The 17,309-nt window shown below is 44.7% G+C and overlaps 1 protein-coding gene and 1 long non-coding RNA gene across 3 annotated transcripts in view; both read right to left on the bottom strand.

The window, feature by feature from the left end:
• LOC126543063 (golgin-45) overlaps positions 1-17,309 on the bottom strand; it is a 153,048-nt gene that overhangs the window by 128,708 nt on the left and 7,031 nt on the right. The window contains exons 2-3 of one of the 2 annotated variants that reach the window (XM_072286322.1): positions 12,073-12,208; positions 11,778-12,015 (exon numbers count right to left, since the gene is read on the bottom strand). In XM_072286322.1, the coding sequence (XP_072142423.1) occupies positions 11,778-12,015; positions 12,073-12,208 (374 nt within the window). The remainder of the gene's footprint in view (positions 1-11,777; positions 12,016-12,072; positions 12,209-17,309) is intronic. The other variant, XM_050190216.2, reaches the window with a different exon arrangement.
• On the bottom strand, positions 2,762-4,776 carry LOC129387886 (uncharacterized). Its single transcript, XR_008615037.1, has 2 exons — positions 4,670-4,776; positions 2,762-3,053 (listed from the first exon to the last, which is right to left on the bottom strand). It is a non-coding gene; the product is annotated as an uncharacterized lncRNA (long non-coding RNA).

The raw sequence follows: 17,309 nt of genomic DNA, 5'->3' as shown, positions 1-17,309 counted from the left end.
TTTCGCAATCGATTGCACAGCTAGGCAATTTTCGTCTCAATGTCCTTCGAAAACAAAAAGTGTTCGTTAGAATCAGATAAGTACCACAATCGGACATTGTCAGCTACCGTTACTGCTTGAAAATCTTTCTCGGGTGGGTCAAAAATAGGCATTTGAGAGAGATGGCATTTGTTTAACGCATTCACTGTCCCCTAAGCTCTACTGAGACATGGGCTGCCACTAAAAGGGGTCATTATTGGGGTCTGGTCAAGTTCGCATTATCCGGCGAATGCCAGTTTTAGGATCGAAATGATGAATGTTTAATTCCATAGAAATGCATGGGCGTCGGCCAGGTTCGAATTAACTGAAAAAATTAAATTAACCGGAGTCAGATTATTGGAAGTTTACTATACACCCTTTTCTGTTCTCCAAGAAGTTGCCATTTTAATATGTAGTTTTCTTCTATCAGTGTGGCAATGGTGCTAAATTTAGCATTTGTTTGAATCATCCATTGTTCCAAGGACAAGCTACAAAGTAGGGGCACACTTTGAGACTTGAAACATTTCCACATATAAAGGCAGGGCATGTTAACATCTGTACAATTAACATAAGTTGGCTGTATTGTCTGCATAGCATGTGGTTGCTTTTTTGGAATGTTGTCTTTCTGTAAAACAAAGTTGCATTTGTTTCAAATAAATTGCTGAACCATTGCTTGTGTGTTTTCCTGTGCTCTCTGTGCTGATTGCGCTTTTGAAAGTGCAGTGAGCAACTGCAGACTGAAATGCACAAGGCTTCACTTTATCATGCCAGGAAGCATTTTGGCTTGACAAAGGAGCCTTAATTAACCCCTTCCATGCACACACTTTTTTTGTATAAACACATCAAATGAAAGACAGTGACCTCTTCTCATGTATTTTAAAGCCTGGCAGTGTTAAAGACAGAGTGAAGTTGTACAAATACAATTTACTGTTAAGTATTGCTGCTAAAACCTCATGCTTGTGTATAGTATATGCATGCAGTGCTGGCTATGCCGTGGTAGAGCCGTGAAACAGCTTTCACTACACTGTTTGCTATAGCATTGCTGTGTTCTGCAACCTGAGGTCAAAACTATAAATCTCTAGATGTTCAGCAGCACAATTGACAGCTATTTCCGTATGTTCGATGCACTCCTGGCCAGGGACTTCTCGTCCTGTAGGCAAAATAGATGGCTGCCTCGGACGCTGTTTTGGAAAGAGCGCAGCGTACCTCGAAAGCTTGCTCACAATGCTTCACCAGCAGGTTTTGCCAGCGAGAGTGGAGGGGGGCACAATAATTTGACTTTACATGGTGTGGCACAATACCTTAAAATGCTGCTGCTTCTGGCTTCCACTTACTATGACATGCTGGTGCACCTCAACATGGAGCAACCCCATTTTACTAAAATTCTGAATTCTTCTACCAACATGGTGTGGTGTGGCTATCTATGATCACTGTATAAAACCGGGGCAAACAGCATGTCTAAAAAGTACAAAAGCTGGTATAACTGTAATGAATGACCTGCAGTCATCCGAAATGTGCAAAATCGCAAGAATTGGTCAAACTCAAACACTGCAGAGTTTAAGTAGTCCTGGCACAATTTTTTTCTTATGCGTGTGTAGCTGTCATTCAGTTAACTACACTACAAAACTTCAAATTCCTTCTATGCGCAACAAATATATCCTTAACGCCAACATTTAAACATGTGCCAAAGGCAGTGTGGCCCCATAATCTGGTGACAACATTGCATGGTAGGTCACAAACAAATGATGCATGCTGCAGTTGTTCATGAGTAAGCCATGCCATTATTAGGTCATTGAAAACTGAGCATGTTAGGACCACTATGCAGCACAACATTGGTCTTTCTGTCTTGGTGCACACTGTGGAGTGGGTGCATGTTAAAAACCTCAGGCGATTAAAGTTAAGCCGGAGTCTGCAACTATGGCATGCCTCGTAATCGTATCGTGGTTGTGACTTATAGAACACTAGAAGTAAATTAATTTTAATTTAGATGTTTGAGAAGAGTCATAAGAAAATTTATTTAGTGAAGCAAGTCTTAGCACACATTAAGAATCTCTCAAAGCACATGCAGCTTTCAGTGGCATGGTGTGGCCATAAAAGCTGCCATTTGGAACCAGATTAATATAAAAAAATTCAGTCCAAAAGTTTAATGTCAGTGCTCCTTTACATGTAAGCATGAGGGACACATCTTTAAAGGCATCATCTAAATCCTGTGGAAGTATTTATTGGTGAATATAAAATGGCCCTACATCTAAGGAATTTATAGGGTGTTATGATAACAGGAAGCCACAAGATTTTTGTTGTGCACTCTTCCTATATAGGAAGAGTGCACAATATAGGGCAGCAACAAAATAGTTGGGCCTAGTGAAGAATTCATTCAAGATCCTTGCCAATTTGGCAGGTTCACTATGATTAGAGATAATGAAGGCCAAGCACCTTGAAATACATGCCCAAACCTCATCAGCATTGCATCACTTATTTCAAATAACTTTCATTTTGTAATTTTGCCAGATTAAAAGTTCCCAAAAACCTGCTTGACTGGTTTCAAGAACTTTTCGAGAACGGTTTGGTTCCATTCGAATGCAGCATTGTCAGTCTTTAGTGAACTAGACCCATCTTTACTGATATGCAATTAGGTAGATCAAAGCAGATGCTGTCAAAGTGCATGTGCAAGAGTGTTTGGAGTGGGCATTCCTGGGTTATGTTGCCAAGAAGGGAGTTTTGAGCTTAATGCACACAGCAGCTATAGATATGAAAACCAGCACTTTATTATTTTTTTAGATACCACAGACCTTTAGCAGGGCTTGAGCTAATGCTGGTCATAATCTACTATAATTTCCACCATATATGGCCCTTGTCATCACAAGTTTTTTTATGGTCCTACAGTTTATTCCCGCTGTGTACAATCAAAATCTCTGCCAAAGACAACAGAAACAGTATGATTGGAAACTGCAGAATTCTCCATCTGCGGAGGTGGCTGGCTGATTGCCGTATTAGATGCTTTGTGAGCTGGCATTGATGTGTAAATCTCAACTCATCTGCAAGCATACAAAATAGGCTTTGGGATACTTTTACCACAAGAAGAGAGACTAGGATGACTGTTGCCTGTGACATATGGCACATACCCATGACGAGGAATCGGCTAGGATTCCCCATGAATACAACATCAAATAGCTTTATATTCCCACTAACTTGATAGTACATAATACTGATATGTAAGAAAAATAAACAACAAGGTAACTGAAAAACGAACAGGTATACTACGATTGAGCCACAAGGGGAAAGATGGAAACATTTGTGTTAATTGTATGAAAAAAATGTGCCCAAGATGTCATCTTCCCAGCAGCAACAATATGATCATGCACAAACTAGCATTGCTCTTCAGGCACACACCAGGCTGCTCACACCATTTTCTACAAGATTTGAAGCCCAACAGGCAAAAGGGGTGAATACCTTCAGCATAAAAGAAGAAAGTTATTCTATTCCATATCCTCACATGAAACACAGCAATATTGTTACAAGCCATTTTCACACATTGAAGGCATCAGCAATGTGATGAAGACAATTGAAGCACTCATGTTCTTATTTCCATTGCAATACAAACCTACACTTGGTCATATGAAGGTGCATGTGCCAAATTCAACCATGTACTGTTATGAGGCACATGGAACAGACATTCCAAGGAAGTGAAATATTTGTAATGCAGTTACTTAATTTGTCCAATCAGAAGGGCAATGCACTAAATACAAAAAAAAAACCCTACAGGACCACTATGCAATGCTTTTGCCAAACTATCCAAAATTTCAATGTGTGCAAGTCCACAATGACCAGGAAAAGAAGTAAACAAATTTCTTGAAGATGGAATGAAAAAGAAATGTTGCAACAATTGAGAAATGAGTTCTTTGCTTTCTAGTGGCACACGGATAGACAGTCGGTGGGCACAATTTGAACTTGAACTCATGGCAGTGTTGCAGGGGCAAATACCACTCATACTTCCGAGAAGCGTCAGTTACAATGCTGAGTTGGAAGGGAAACTTTACAAATACTTCTTCGGAAGTTCAAGCATCTGACCAGTAAGTAGTTGAGCATGACTAGGGGAAATATGATCAATTTCACAAATAGCACCATTCCAAAAGAACTGGCACACTGCATTGATTTCTCAGGTGACAACTATTTTTCGAAAAGCCTCTGAGCGCGTTAATACAACCTGAGGCAGCTTAAATCTAGGTCACATGGAATCGAAAAATACAGCAGCGGGTGTAACACTTAAATTTGCTATCTCGCGAACATGAGCGAAAACTTCAATTTGAAAAGGTTTGCTCGAAAGGAAAACTCACGGCCGTAACGGCTGCTGCCCATCGCCAGTTGTGTGAATAAAAAAAAACAACTGCACGATCAATAGACACTTCGTCGATATTTGAAGCAGATCGTTAGTGAATATCAAGAAATGTGCACTGGATAAGAGCGAAACATCTAACCGACTGACTGACGGAAGTAAGGCTCACAGGATAAGTTTTCTCTATCTGCACCGATAATGCAGCACGTACTGTGCAATTAAATCGCCCGTAATGCGCAGCAATTACCGCACTCGATTGAAGTCACCATCGCAGCGAAGCGCTATTTATTTCAGTACCACGAAAAACAAGGTATTCACCTAAGTACAGCGGCGGTTTACCTGTCGGCAAGCCCCTAACTCGCATATGACGAAAGCAAATGTCACGGAGTCCAAACCCACGATTGCTCAAGTCAAACTGCGCTCGCACGAATATTGCGCACGTTATACGCTTTCGACACGCACAAAAGCGCGCCAAGCGCACGCAGAACGTCTTGCAGCCGACACGACGGCAATGGCTAATCTACGTTCGAGAGTAGCTCTTTCAAAAAAGTAAAAACAAGCAACAATGTGACGTCACATCCTGCGAAAAAGAGTTGTTCTCCTTTCTCACCTTCTCTCACCTCACGCATGCGCAGCGATCACGGAGCACTCGGGGGCGATGTTCAGGTGAATCTGACGATGCGGAACCCTCTTCGTCTCAAGCGACTTTGTCCGAGTCCGAATCCGAGCTCGGCTCGTATTCTGAATCGGAATTCAGCCACCGCTCCCATGAGCAGACGAAGGTCCCGCGCGCCGAGCCATCCGAAAGTAACCGTGCGCAGGGAGGATGCGCTTTCAGTCGCCCGCGCAACGGAGAGAAATGGGACGTTGCGTGATCAAGAAGACAGAGGGAGATGAAAAAAGGCTAAACAAAGTTCGAAGGGCTTTACGTTTACTGCTGCAGGTCGGAAGCGAGGGTGCGGCGAGAGAGCGAAAGCAGCAATCGAGTCACCCTTTTTGGAGAGGCAACGGCACGTGCGCCTGAACTTGACGCGCCGTAGCAGGCACACCATCAGAAGAAAAATAAAAACCTTCAAACCAGCGGAGATTACAGAACAACCCTTGAACCCATAACCACACGCGCACGACGCATGATCCAGCGAACGCGGAGCCACCGCGCCACTCAGCAAAGAGAAAGTGGGGAGTGGCAGTCGCACCGTACTCTTCAATACATGGGTTAACACAGGTCGGAGCGAATATACGAACTTGTAGAAAGAGTCAACAGATGGCGTGAACAATCCAGGAGCGCCTGTTTTTGCGCTCAGGTGCGAAATTTTGAACGCACGATAGAGAACGTACCGGTACGTCAGTGACACCGTGGGGGGGAAGCGCGATGACGTACCGGTACGTCAGTGACAGCGAAAGGGTTAATGTGTGGTGCGAGAGTGGCTATGGCAGCGAAGCAAAATTTTCACCTGTGACGTCAAGCAAAGAGGTTTCAGCGAGCCGAAGTCGGGACGCTTTCTGGAGCTGAAGGCCAAACATGCGGCATACGTCGCCGAAATACGTGATCAGTCCCTGCCAGTGACGTGTGACATGGTCATGAGACAAGCCTGAATCTTTGCCTTTTAAGGACTTGCTTCGCCATGAGTACGAGTGGCTGGCGGCAGAATACCGCGAACTTACGCCAACCGGACATGTCAAAAGAGCCTCCCTGACGGCTCTGTGTGGTTGGGTGCTTTCGGCGTGGACTTATGTATGCATGCAAATGCACTTATGTATGCAAAAAAATTTGAATTTCACTGAACGATGATGTGCTGTGGCACCGTAGCAGCAATGACGATGGCAGCACTAGTGAGGATGAGTAGTCGAGTGACCATGCCAGCTACTAATAAATATTTATTATGAATTGCGCCCGCGGGTCTGCCCCTTTTTCTTTTTTCCTGTCACATGTGATATGTGTGGGGGGGGGGGGGGGACTTACATTCGAGTCGACTTACAATCGTGTAAATATGGTATTCCAAGGAAGGCGTCGTCATCCTCGTTGTCTTGTGGCAGCGAGTCAATGGGGGTGCCTGATAGGCAGTCGGCATCAGAGTGTTTTTCTCCGGGCTTGTAGATTACAGTGATGTCATAGTCTTGCAGTCTGAGGCTCCACTGCACCAGGCATCCTGAAGGGTCCTTTAAATTCCCTAGCCAACACAACGCATGATGGTTGCTGATGACTTTGAATGGCCTGCCATGTAGGTAAAGGCGGAATTTCGCTGTAGCCCAAATGATGGCGAGGCATTCCTTTTCGGTCGTAGAACAATTGCCTTCCACTTTTGACGGCGACTGGCTATCATAAGCTATCACCCGTTCAAGTCCATCTTTCCTCTTGACTAGGGCAGCACCGAGGCCTAGGCTACTGGCGTCAGTGAGGATTTCTGTATCGGCGTCCTTGTCGAAGTGTGCAAGTACCGGTGGCGACTGCATATGTCGTTTGAGTTCTTGAAATGCGTCGGCCTGCGGCGTTTCCCACTTGAACTAGACATCACATTTAGACGTGTCAGTGGCTTGGCGATGCGTGAAAAGTTCTTGACAAAGTGCCTGTAGTAGGAACACATGCTAAGGAATCTATACACTGCCTTCTTGTCGATGGGCTGCGATGACAGATGTCTTCTTCGGGTCGGGGCGGACTCCAGATTTGCTGATGATGTGGCCTAGGAACAGAAGCTTATCATAAGCGAAATGGCACTTTTCTGGCTTGAGAGTAAACCCTGATCACTTGATGGCTTCCAGTACTGTCGTAAGGCACCTGAGGTGATCGTCGAAATTTCCAGCGAAGACAACGACGTCATCCAAGACAACAAGACAGGTCTGCCACTTCAATCCTGCTAAAACCATGTCCATCACACGCTCAAACGTTGCAGGTGCCGAGCACAGTCCAAATGGCATAACCTTGAACTCATACAGGCTGTCTGGTGTGATCAAGGCGGTCTTTTCGTTATCTCTCTCGTTGACTTCTATTTTCCAGTAGCCAGACTTTAGATCCATCGACAAGAAGTAGTAAGCGTTGCAGAGCCGATCCAATGTGTCGTCTATTCATGGGAGGAGTATACGTCCTTCTTAGTGATCTTGTTCAGTCGACGATAATCGACACAGAGACGTAGAGTTCTGTCCTTTTTCTTCACCAAGACAACAGGAGATGCCCACAGGCTTTTTGGCGGCTGGGTGATGTCGTCGCGCAGCATTTCAACTACTTGTTGTCTTATAGCTTAGTAAGTTGAAACTTGGTAAGAGCTCTGGTGGAGTGGTCGACATATCTTCGATTATTATGCAATGCTTTGCAAATGGTGTTTGTCAAATCTTTGATGATGTCGAAAAGCAGTCTATTTCTGCTTGCTCATGGGAAGACTAGGATTTATGCCAAATTCTGGTTCGGGAAAAATGGTCGTCAGGGCAGATGTGGCAGAATCCAAGAGGACAAATACATAGCTGGTATTTACCATTTCCTCGATATATGCGATCATCGTGTACTTCTTGACGTGCTTGAAGTCCTGGCTGAAGTTGGTCAGCATCCCTTTCACTTTTCCTCCATGCAGTCTAGCAATCTCTCTTGAGACGCAAATTTCATGATCGAGCAGTAGACGTTTATCACCCTGGATGACGCCTTCTACACCTGCGGTTGTTTCGATGCCGGTGTAAATAACAATGCTGGAGCGAGGCGGGATGCTCACTTGATCTTTGAGCACATTCAAGGCGTGGTGACTACAAGAGCTGTCCGGTGGTGTCTCTTGATCTTTCAACAGTGTTATCAACTCTGACTTCAGGTCAATGATTGCTCCGTGTTGGTTCAGGAAGTCCATGCTGAGAATGACCTCTCATGAACACTGTTGGAGGATAACGAAGGTTACAGGGCAAGTCTGGTCACGAACGCTAATCTTTGCCGTGCACATTCAAGTCGGCGTTATTAGGTGTCCTCCAGCAGTATGAATCTGAAGGCCTTCCCATGCAGTCTTAACTTTCTTCAACTGGACGACAATGGGTCCACTCATGACGGAGTAGTCGGCTCCTGTGTCCACTAAGGTGGTGACTGCGTGGCCGTCAAGGAGCACGTCGAGGTCGGTTGTTTTTTGTCTTGCACTGCAGTTACGTCTTGCCGTCAGATCACGACTGCGTTGCGCTGACCCAAAGTTGGAACATCTCGTCATCAGGTCGCCTTTCATCGGCATATTCTTTGCTTCCAGATTTTGTCGGGAAGGCGGCGTCTCACTGATATGTTGTCGAAACAGGCTTTCTGGCATCTTTGGCAGTGGCAGAGGATCTTCTTCAGTTTGTCAAACACCAACAGCACCTCCATTGGTTGCTGCTTTTAGTTTTCCGGGTATCGGCTTGCAGACCGGCCCCAGGCTGGGCCAGTGTATAATTGGTGTTGCAGGGACAGGTAATGGCCGGGCGACGGCGAACGGGACAGTTGTCATGGGCTCCACTGAGTGGCGGCAAGGTAGTTAGGGATATCGGGGGGCCATTCTCCTTGCTGTGGGCGTGACGCATTGACAACGAACCCTCGCAGTCCCAAGTCACTGTATGGGCATCGGCGGTAGACGTGGCCGACTTCTCCACAGTGATGGCACAGCAGGCAGTGGTAGAGGGTGCGCCATACATCTGTCTTCCTTGGGTAGTGGTGCACAGCGGCAGATGGGCGAGCTGGTGGTGGCAGCGGCAGACGACGGAATTGCAGCGTTACAGGGCCCTGGCATGGGCACAAAGCGATGGAGGCAAGTGATGGAGGCGTAGGTCATCGCTTCCGGCACAAGAAGCAGTGATTCGGATTGCACTGCGGAAACGCCCAGTGACTGTCGAAGATCGTCCTTGACCATGTCAATGACCGAGGACACCTGAAGTAGTGAAGAAGGTAACATCTTGCGCAGTTCTTCGTGTACAATGGCCCCGAAGGTCTCATAGGGTAGTTTCCCTCGGGCTTCTAGCAGAACTGTAGCCCTTTCTTTTCAGACAATGCTCGTTAAAGTCCTCAGAAAGTTACTGTGGAACAGGTCCCACATTGTGAGGGTGAACTCCTGGCTCTTGAACCATGTCCTCGCGACATCTTCCAAGCAGAAGTGCACGTGGTGCAGCTTATTTTCAGAGGTCCAGTTGTTGAAGATGGAGAACCTTTCGAAAGTCTCAAGCCAGGTTTCGGGATCATGCAACAAAGCTCCATCAAAAATAGGCGACTCCCTTGGTTGTTGAACCACAATGGGGGACGCTGGTGCTGCCATTGTGGTTGTTGACTTGGTAATGATCTTCCTGGTCACCTCAGGCAAATGTCCTTGCTCCGGGGGTAGTCCTTGCAGCCTGCGGCTAGCTCGCTGGTCCTTGGTGACGTTCATGTTGTGTTCGTGGTTCTGGCTTGGATCCCGGCTTTGCGGGGGCATTCGGTACATGAATACGTTAGCACCTCCACCAGATGTGACGTGGTAGTGACAGTCAAGAAACACAGCAGCAATACTGTCGATAGCTTGACTAACTTTTTATTGGGCAAGCCTGTGCCCACAAAAGCAAATTACACTCAAAGCACAACGATAGCGGCGAACACAGTCGGCGACCGTTGAAAATTTCATCTGCTGGTCAAGCACATCGGCTTTTATACATGGGTCATCGAAGGTTCCAGAGTAATTGCTGGTGCCCGCATGTCTTCCAGAAAATTCTATGCACTTCTCGTCGCACATGCTATCAGATAACACAAGCTTCTGTGACAACAGACAATGGGTAGAAACATCGATAACATTCAGGAAACTTCCGATACATGCGAGCGCGTTCTACGCTGAGCAATAATGTTTGTTAGACGGTGAAAAGCGGTCACCTAAAAAAGATGAACACGTACATGTGTCAATATGATGAGAGTCCGATTTTTTTTGTGTGTGTTTTGCTTTGTTAGCCTTTCCACTGGCTGTTTAAGCCTACATATGTGTTGCCTCTTCCAATAAAGTACCAGCTGTAGTTTAGTGCTGTGTCCTGATGTTCTTCTCTCTGTTGCCATCTGTGTGTGCTGCTAACCCTTTAAGATGCTTTACCAACTAACCCACCAAGCCATCCTTGTGAACAAGCACAGCTGCCAGCCGAATTTTTTTTTGGCACTTCAACTTTGTTATAAATGGGTTCGAGTGTAATGGCCTTCGAGATTGCAGCAAAGCAGGCGTCTTCATTAACTTCTTTTTCTTTTAATGGGGTTTTACGTGCCAAAACCACTTTCTGATTATGAGGCACGCCATAGTGGAGGACTCCGAAAATTTCGACCACCTGGGGTTCTGTAACGTGCACCTAAATCTGAGTACACAGGTGTTTTCGCATTTCGCCTCCATCGAAATGCGGCCGCCATGGCCGGGATTCATTACCTCATTTTTCAGCGTGATAACCCAACAAGTTTCAAATGATGCCAACGCTTGTTCCATTCAGTATGACAGTCATATTGAACATGCAGATGGCACCCTAAACCACAGTCTGGCTTGGTCTTACTGGAATTAATGGGAGCTAATGGCCCATTCGTTTCGTCTTTTGAGACTGCTTTCAAAGTGCTCTGGTGGTAGAGTAAGATTACAAATAACCTGTATTACTGATACAAAAACTTTATCATTGATAAAAAACACTTTAGTAGTATTATTCTGGATTTGTTAACACTATAGGCACATGCTTATTGACTTGATAAAGCTTAGTTACACTGTTAAACGACCTTTGAAGCTTCACAGAAATGCTCGGAAACGACTAGCCGAATGTGCCACAAGTTTTGCACAAATCACGATGGGTGGGGTGCTTTTCTGAAAGCGGGACACTGCAGTGTGAACACAGTCTAATGGCAAATTCAGCTCATTCCTACTACGCTCCGAATCACTTTGTAACGATGCAGATGCCTCTCAGCATTGCAGCCAGAGAAAGCATGTTTGGGCTAATTGTTCAGTTGCTCCCAGAGCAATTAGAGAAGCCATGTACCATATAGACTCATGTAAGAGCTGCACCCATGTAAGGGCCCGACCCCCAACTTGGCAGCACAAACTCATAAAAAAAAAAATCCATTAGTGAAGCAATCACATTCTGTACCCCAATGCCGCACACATGCATCAGCGAATTTTCATGTGCTGTGCACTTTCACATGCTTCTACTAGATGGTGAGAGCTGCATGTTACAGCTGCATGCAATGGTACATTCGGGGATCCAGGAGGTGCAGTGGTTGCCTGCTGCGCCGACACCATTTGGACCAAAAGGTTCGGTCCCGTGTAAGGGCCGCACCTCGTTAAAACTGTGACAGAAAAAAGTGCGGCCCTTACACGAGTCTATATTGTAATACAAATTCTGTTGGATCTCAGTTGTGCTGCCAGCTCAAAGGGGAAGGCTCTCCTAGTGTTTCGAATGGATCAGTCTAATGTAAGCTGCACTGCTAAAGCGCTTGAAAGTGAACAGTTCTATGTGCCTTTCTGATGGATCCTCTGCGAATTTCATGGCTGTGACGCACCTCGACCTGGACACGCAGTTGCTCCTGCAGGTCCTGATTGCACTGGTGTGCTTCACGCAGCCGCTGCTCAAGGGGAGCCTCAGAAGGCGCCGGTGGCGTGCCCTCTGGCACCTCGCGTACCACTGCCAGCAGGGGTGGCTCCCCTCCCAGTGGATGGTGCAAGGGAAACGGGATCTCCAGCGCAGCCAGCTGGGTTCTGCACGGTGGTGTGCACACTGCAGTAGCATCTGTGCCAGCATCACACACCACCTACCTGGGAGGCACCATGGGAGTTACCGCGGCCTTGTACGGCTCGTAAGGCACAAATTTTGGCTCGCGCCTCCTCACAGGGACTGGAATGTCTGGTGGCAGGGACTCCATGCCATCCCCGTCACAGCGAACACTCAGCTCTGCAGAAAATCACACAGAACGGGCAAGTATTCACTTGGTCAACATCGTATCATGTGCACCATCAGATCATCCTCACCACAATTTATTTGCTAGCACTCCAGCTTATTCTGCTAGACAGTTTATAGCGCAAAAAATTTGACTCAGGCTAGTGTTAAGATTCTCAGAAATATACTAGCTTGCATGCCATACCATAGTAGACTTTTATTCTGTGTGAATTTCATTTCATTTCATTTTATTACCTTAAAGACCCACGAGGGGTATTACATAAGGGGTGGGTACATGTATTTTGGTGAGCAAGTGTTAACACAACGAAACATGACTGGTAACATTATTGGCAAAGTTGGATGAGCACATGATGGCTGCGATGTCACTGGGTAGGTCGTTCCAGTCTGCTGCAGTACGGGAAAAAAATGATGCGGCAAAGGTGGTAGTTCGGGCACGAGGTCGGGAAACTTAAAGCGGATGACGAGTGCGATGAGATATGCGGGCTGGAGGGACGATGTAGGGTGCACGACCTAGTGAACTATGGAAAAATTAATGAAACAAGCAAAGGCTGGCAATGCGGCGACGAAGTGATAAGGGCAATAAGTCGTATTCAGCTTTCAAAGCTGACGCACTGATGTTGTAAGAATATGATGAATGGATGAATATGGCTGCTCTGTTTTGGACTGATTCAAGTGCATTTATAAGGTGAGCTTGGTGCGGGTTCCAAATAGGTGAGGCATATTCTAATTTTGGTCTGACAAGGGATTTGTACGCTAATAACTTCACATGTTTAGGGGCTTGGCGGAGATGACGTCTTAAAAATCCAAGTGTTTTATTAGTGGATGAAATGATGTTCGTAACGTGTGTACTCCAGGACAAGTCGCCACACAAGGTAATGCCTAAGTACTTGTATGATAGAACCGGTTGTACAGGGACGTTAGCTATGATGTATGGGAAATGAAGTGGGTTACGGCGACGCGTGAAGGACAAGATATTGCATTTTTGAGGGTTAAGTTCCATTAACCAATTGGCACACCATTCCTGAATGCGGTTAAGGTCGTCTTGAAGAGATGTTTGGTCAGAAGCGTTATTAACCTTGCGATAAATTACACAATCATTGGCGAACATGCGAATATTACTAGAGACATGCGTTGGTAAATCGTTAATATTAATATCGTTAATGTTAATGATTAAAGTCTCTGAGTAGAACGCTCAATGTCCACCTGAGACTTCTTCCAAACCCTCATAGTAGCAGTGTCCACTTTGAGCAAGTGCTCTCACAAGCACAACATATATTCCCTTATTGCAACTCACTGAGGAGGCCCACCACAAACTGCAAGAATTTTTCAGTCACCTTAAACACATAGATAAAAATTTTCACTTCGAAAGTTGAATTCCATTTTAGTCGAAATTTTCACGACAGACTATCATCATTGCTCTCCGTTGCCAATGCTGCTGGCACCTACATGCACCTAATCAAAAGATTTTGCTGACAGAAAAATACATAAAATTTAAATAATTCATTCTACAACAAGCACTGCGAGTACATTTGATGACCAGGCCAACCAAACATGCAATCATGACACAGATGCAACAGGAGCACCTTAGAAACACCTCCTGTATGCTTCATGCGTGCGCCCAGTTCTTGGACAGGAAGTGACTGTAGTTTGCAAACGGACGATACTGCTGCATGCATGACGCTTTTTGTGGCACCAATCAAGAACTGATTTCATATTATTCAGAGCTCCTACAAACAATTGCCGCAAGTTTTTCACTTGCTTAATTTGCGAGTCGCACAACCAGTGCATTTGCTTGCAGGCACTCACATGGCATGCCTCACTTTCACTATGGCCAAACGGACTAATTGTTCCAAAACAATTTCAAATGTAAAAGTACATTGTATACATTTTACTATATTTCCAACAAAAAACTATGTACTTCCACATGAAAATACATTAGCCCAAATAACTGTAAACCATTATTATTATATGATAACGACAATAACCGTGTTCCCGACCCTAAAGTATCTGAAGTACTAAACTCTGTCTTCTCTTCCGTGTTCACTTCTGAATTTAACACTGACCTCCCAGACTGTCTTTACCTCAACAACCCAATGATGCCAGACATAACAATCAAGGCATATGGTATCACAAAGCTAATTGAATCTCTCAAATTAACATCCTGGGCCGGCATCGACGGAATCAATTACAATATGCTTAAGAACACTGCACACATCTCTAGTCTATTTTTGTGCCATACCTTTCAGCAATCATTTTCATCTGGAGTGGTGTCGCAAGAATGGAAAATAGGTAAGATAATTCCAGCACCAAAAAAAGGATCATCGTCATCGTGCCACAATTACTGTCCAATTTCCCTCATCAGTGTTTGTTCCAAACTAATGGAGCATATAATTTACTCTCATATTGTAAACTATCTAACATCCGCTAATTTCTTTAATCCTAATGAACATAATTTTCAGAAAGGCATGTCCTGCAAGACTCAACTAGCTCTTTTCGTTAATGACATCAGCTCGCATCTTTATCAAAACATACCAATAGGTGCCCTCTTCCTAGATTTCGAAAAGGCTTTCGACATGAAGGGCTCTTCCTAATACTATCGCGTCTTAATTTTAACCCTTGTGTTCTCCAATGGATGAGCAATTTCCTGACTAGCCGTCAACAGTTCGTTTATGCTAACCAATGCTCGTCTAATTTATCACCCGTTATCTCCAGCGTGCCACAAGGCACAGTCCTGGGGCCACTACTCTTCTTAATATACATTAACGACTTACCAAGAGGTTGATCTTCCAAAATTCGTTTATTTGCTGATGATTGTGTAATATATCATCCTATTACTAATGACGCTGATTCTCGTGCTCTCCAGTACGACCTTAACATCATTGAAGCTTGGTGTAATAATTGGTTAATGTCCTTCAACGTCAAAAAAAATGATGCTACCTACTTTCCATCGTCGCCAATAATTTATTTCAGCTAATTACGTTATCGCTGTTTCTGAAATATGTGCTGTGACTTCTCATAAGTACTTAGGTATTAACTTGTCCAATAACCTCGGTTGGTCCTCGCACATTTGCAGCATTAGCAATGATGCCAATCATGTACTATGCTACCTGCGCCGTAATCTACGTCTTGTTCCCCCTCAGTGAAACTACTCGCATATTTAACAATCGTTCGACCCAACACATGCTCAGTATGGGACCAACACCAATCTAACCTGGCAACAGCAGTGGAATCCATGCAGAATCGTGCAGCAAGGTTCATTCATTCTGACTACTCTTACCACACCAGCATTACTAAACTTAAGTCATCTCTGAACCTTTAAACCCTCGAGCACGGCTGCAAAACAACAAGACTGTGCCTCTTTTACAAATTTTATCACTCGCTGCTTCACCAGACCGACATCACACCTGCACATAGCACTTCATCCCGTCATAGCCATTCAAAGGCTGTTATCCCCCTCGAGCTCGCACCACCACTCATCTTAACTTTTTCTTCGTTCAAACGGCGAAAGACTGGAATCATCTACTTGCTGAAGCAGTGCACCACTCCAGACATTCATCGTTCAAGGCATTCATTAAAAATATGATCTAAATATGCCCACCCCTCATGTAAAAACCTAAATGGGGTGTTTGAGGTGCAAATAAATAAATAAATAAACAAATAGTGGTTACAACCAGAAGAAGCCAACAGACATTGAAGCCAGAGAAAGCATAGACAAAATTTACTCCGTCTTTTTTCCACTCAAACGTAGAAATGTTATGGTAACGGGAAATGAATGTGTACAAAACGATAACTTGCCATCATTGGGAGCTGAACCCAAATCTTTCACATTACGTGTGATGCTCTACCAGCCACGGCGGCCATTTTTCCATCTGCTTTCTGGGGTATTTATGCATGCATACAAGATTAGCCTTGCGGTTGTTAGCCAGCCATGTCAAACATCATTTCGATGACATAGTATCCCAGCTTTGGAAAAGGTTTGGTTCCCATCAGTGGCAAGTTGTGTTTTGTTCACTTCTGTTTGTTTATCTTATAATTTCTACATTTCAATTAAAAGAAGAAGTTATTTCTCCTATGCTTTCCTTGAATTCATATGGTTGTGACTAAGAAAAATTGGGCCAGTGGGTTTTCATTACTTCAATTGCTCAATATATATACTAAACAATAATCCATGTCTCATACTCAAAAAAATTTGTTGGGTTTAACGTCACTTAGAAAAGCTTTTCAAGTACTTATCTGCAATTTTAAAAATCTACATTTAAAATTGGGCTATGAAATAGATTGGTGCATTAGACAACAGTTTTCCTGTACAGAACAATCTTAACTGGACTGCACTTTTTAGGAGATAGAGACCTCAAAAGAGTTGCTACCCTTAGAATTTATGCTAAAAGCAATGACAACGCATGGCCTAATGTGAAAAATTTTAGAGGTAATTCTTATAATGACAGTAAAATGATTATTAACTATGATACAGGCAGCCAACATGGCTGCGTCCTGCTGCATCTCCCATGCCAAGCACCCCAGCCCCCATTGATGGTGCACTCTCTGGGAGTCCATCTGGTCTTCAGTGGTCGCATTAATTTCCGACACAACACCCCTTCCGTTCCAAGTTTGAGCTACAGTGAATACTTTTGCAGGGGTTGGCATGCCCTGGGCCTGTATTCTGAAACGTTTGCCTTCTGCAAAACTATCGCCTTGACCACGCCTCCGCCAACGGCGGGCACGGATTGGCTGTTTTAACAAAACCGGAAAATAAACAGTGCCATCTAGTAGTTCCAGCCTACATGATTTTAATCTCGTGGTGTCGATGGGTGCTCTCGACATGTATTGAATAGACGAACACGTCTTTTGGCGTTCAGTTGGTGGTGGAGTGTAGTAGATATGAGAGGTGGTAGTTTATAGTAGTCTTTTTGGTGGCGTCTTACACGAGTTGTTCTGCGGCGATATTTGTTGGTTCATTCAAAATAAAACATTTCACACTTCCTTTTGCAATTTATTTTATCTAAAGCGGCCATAGCCAACCGCAGTCAGTGCACAGAACCCGTACTGCGGCCACTGCACTCGAAAACAACACACCTTAGCCGCTGTGCACTCGCAC

The sequence above is a fragment of the Dermacentor andersoni genome, chromosome 2 (genome assembly GCF_023375885.2).
Source record: "Dermacentor andersoni chromosome 2, qqDerAnde1_hic_scaffold, whole genome shotgun sequence".
Classification (NCBI taxonomy): Eukaryota; Metazoa; Arthropoda; class Arachnida; order Ixodida; family Ixodidae; genus Dermacentor; species Dermacentor andersoni.
Note: the sequence above shows the minus strand (reverse complement) of the source record. Positions and strands in the feature narration are given on the sequence as shown.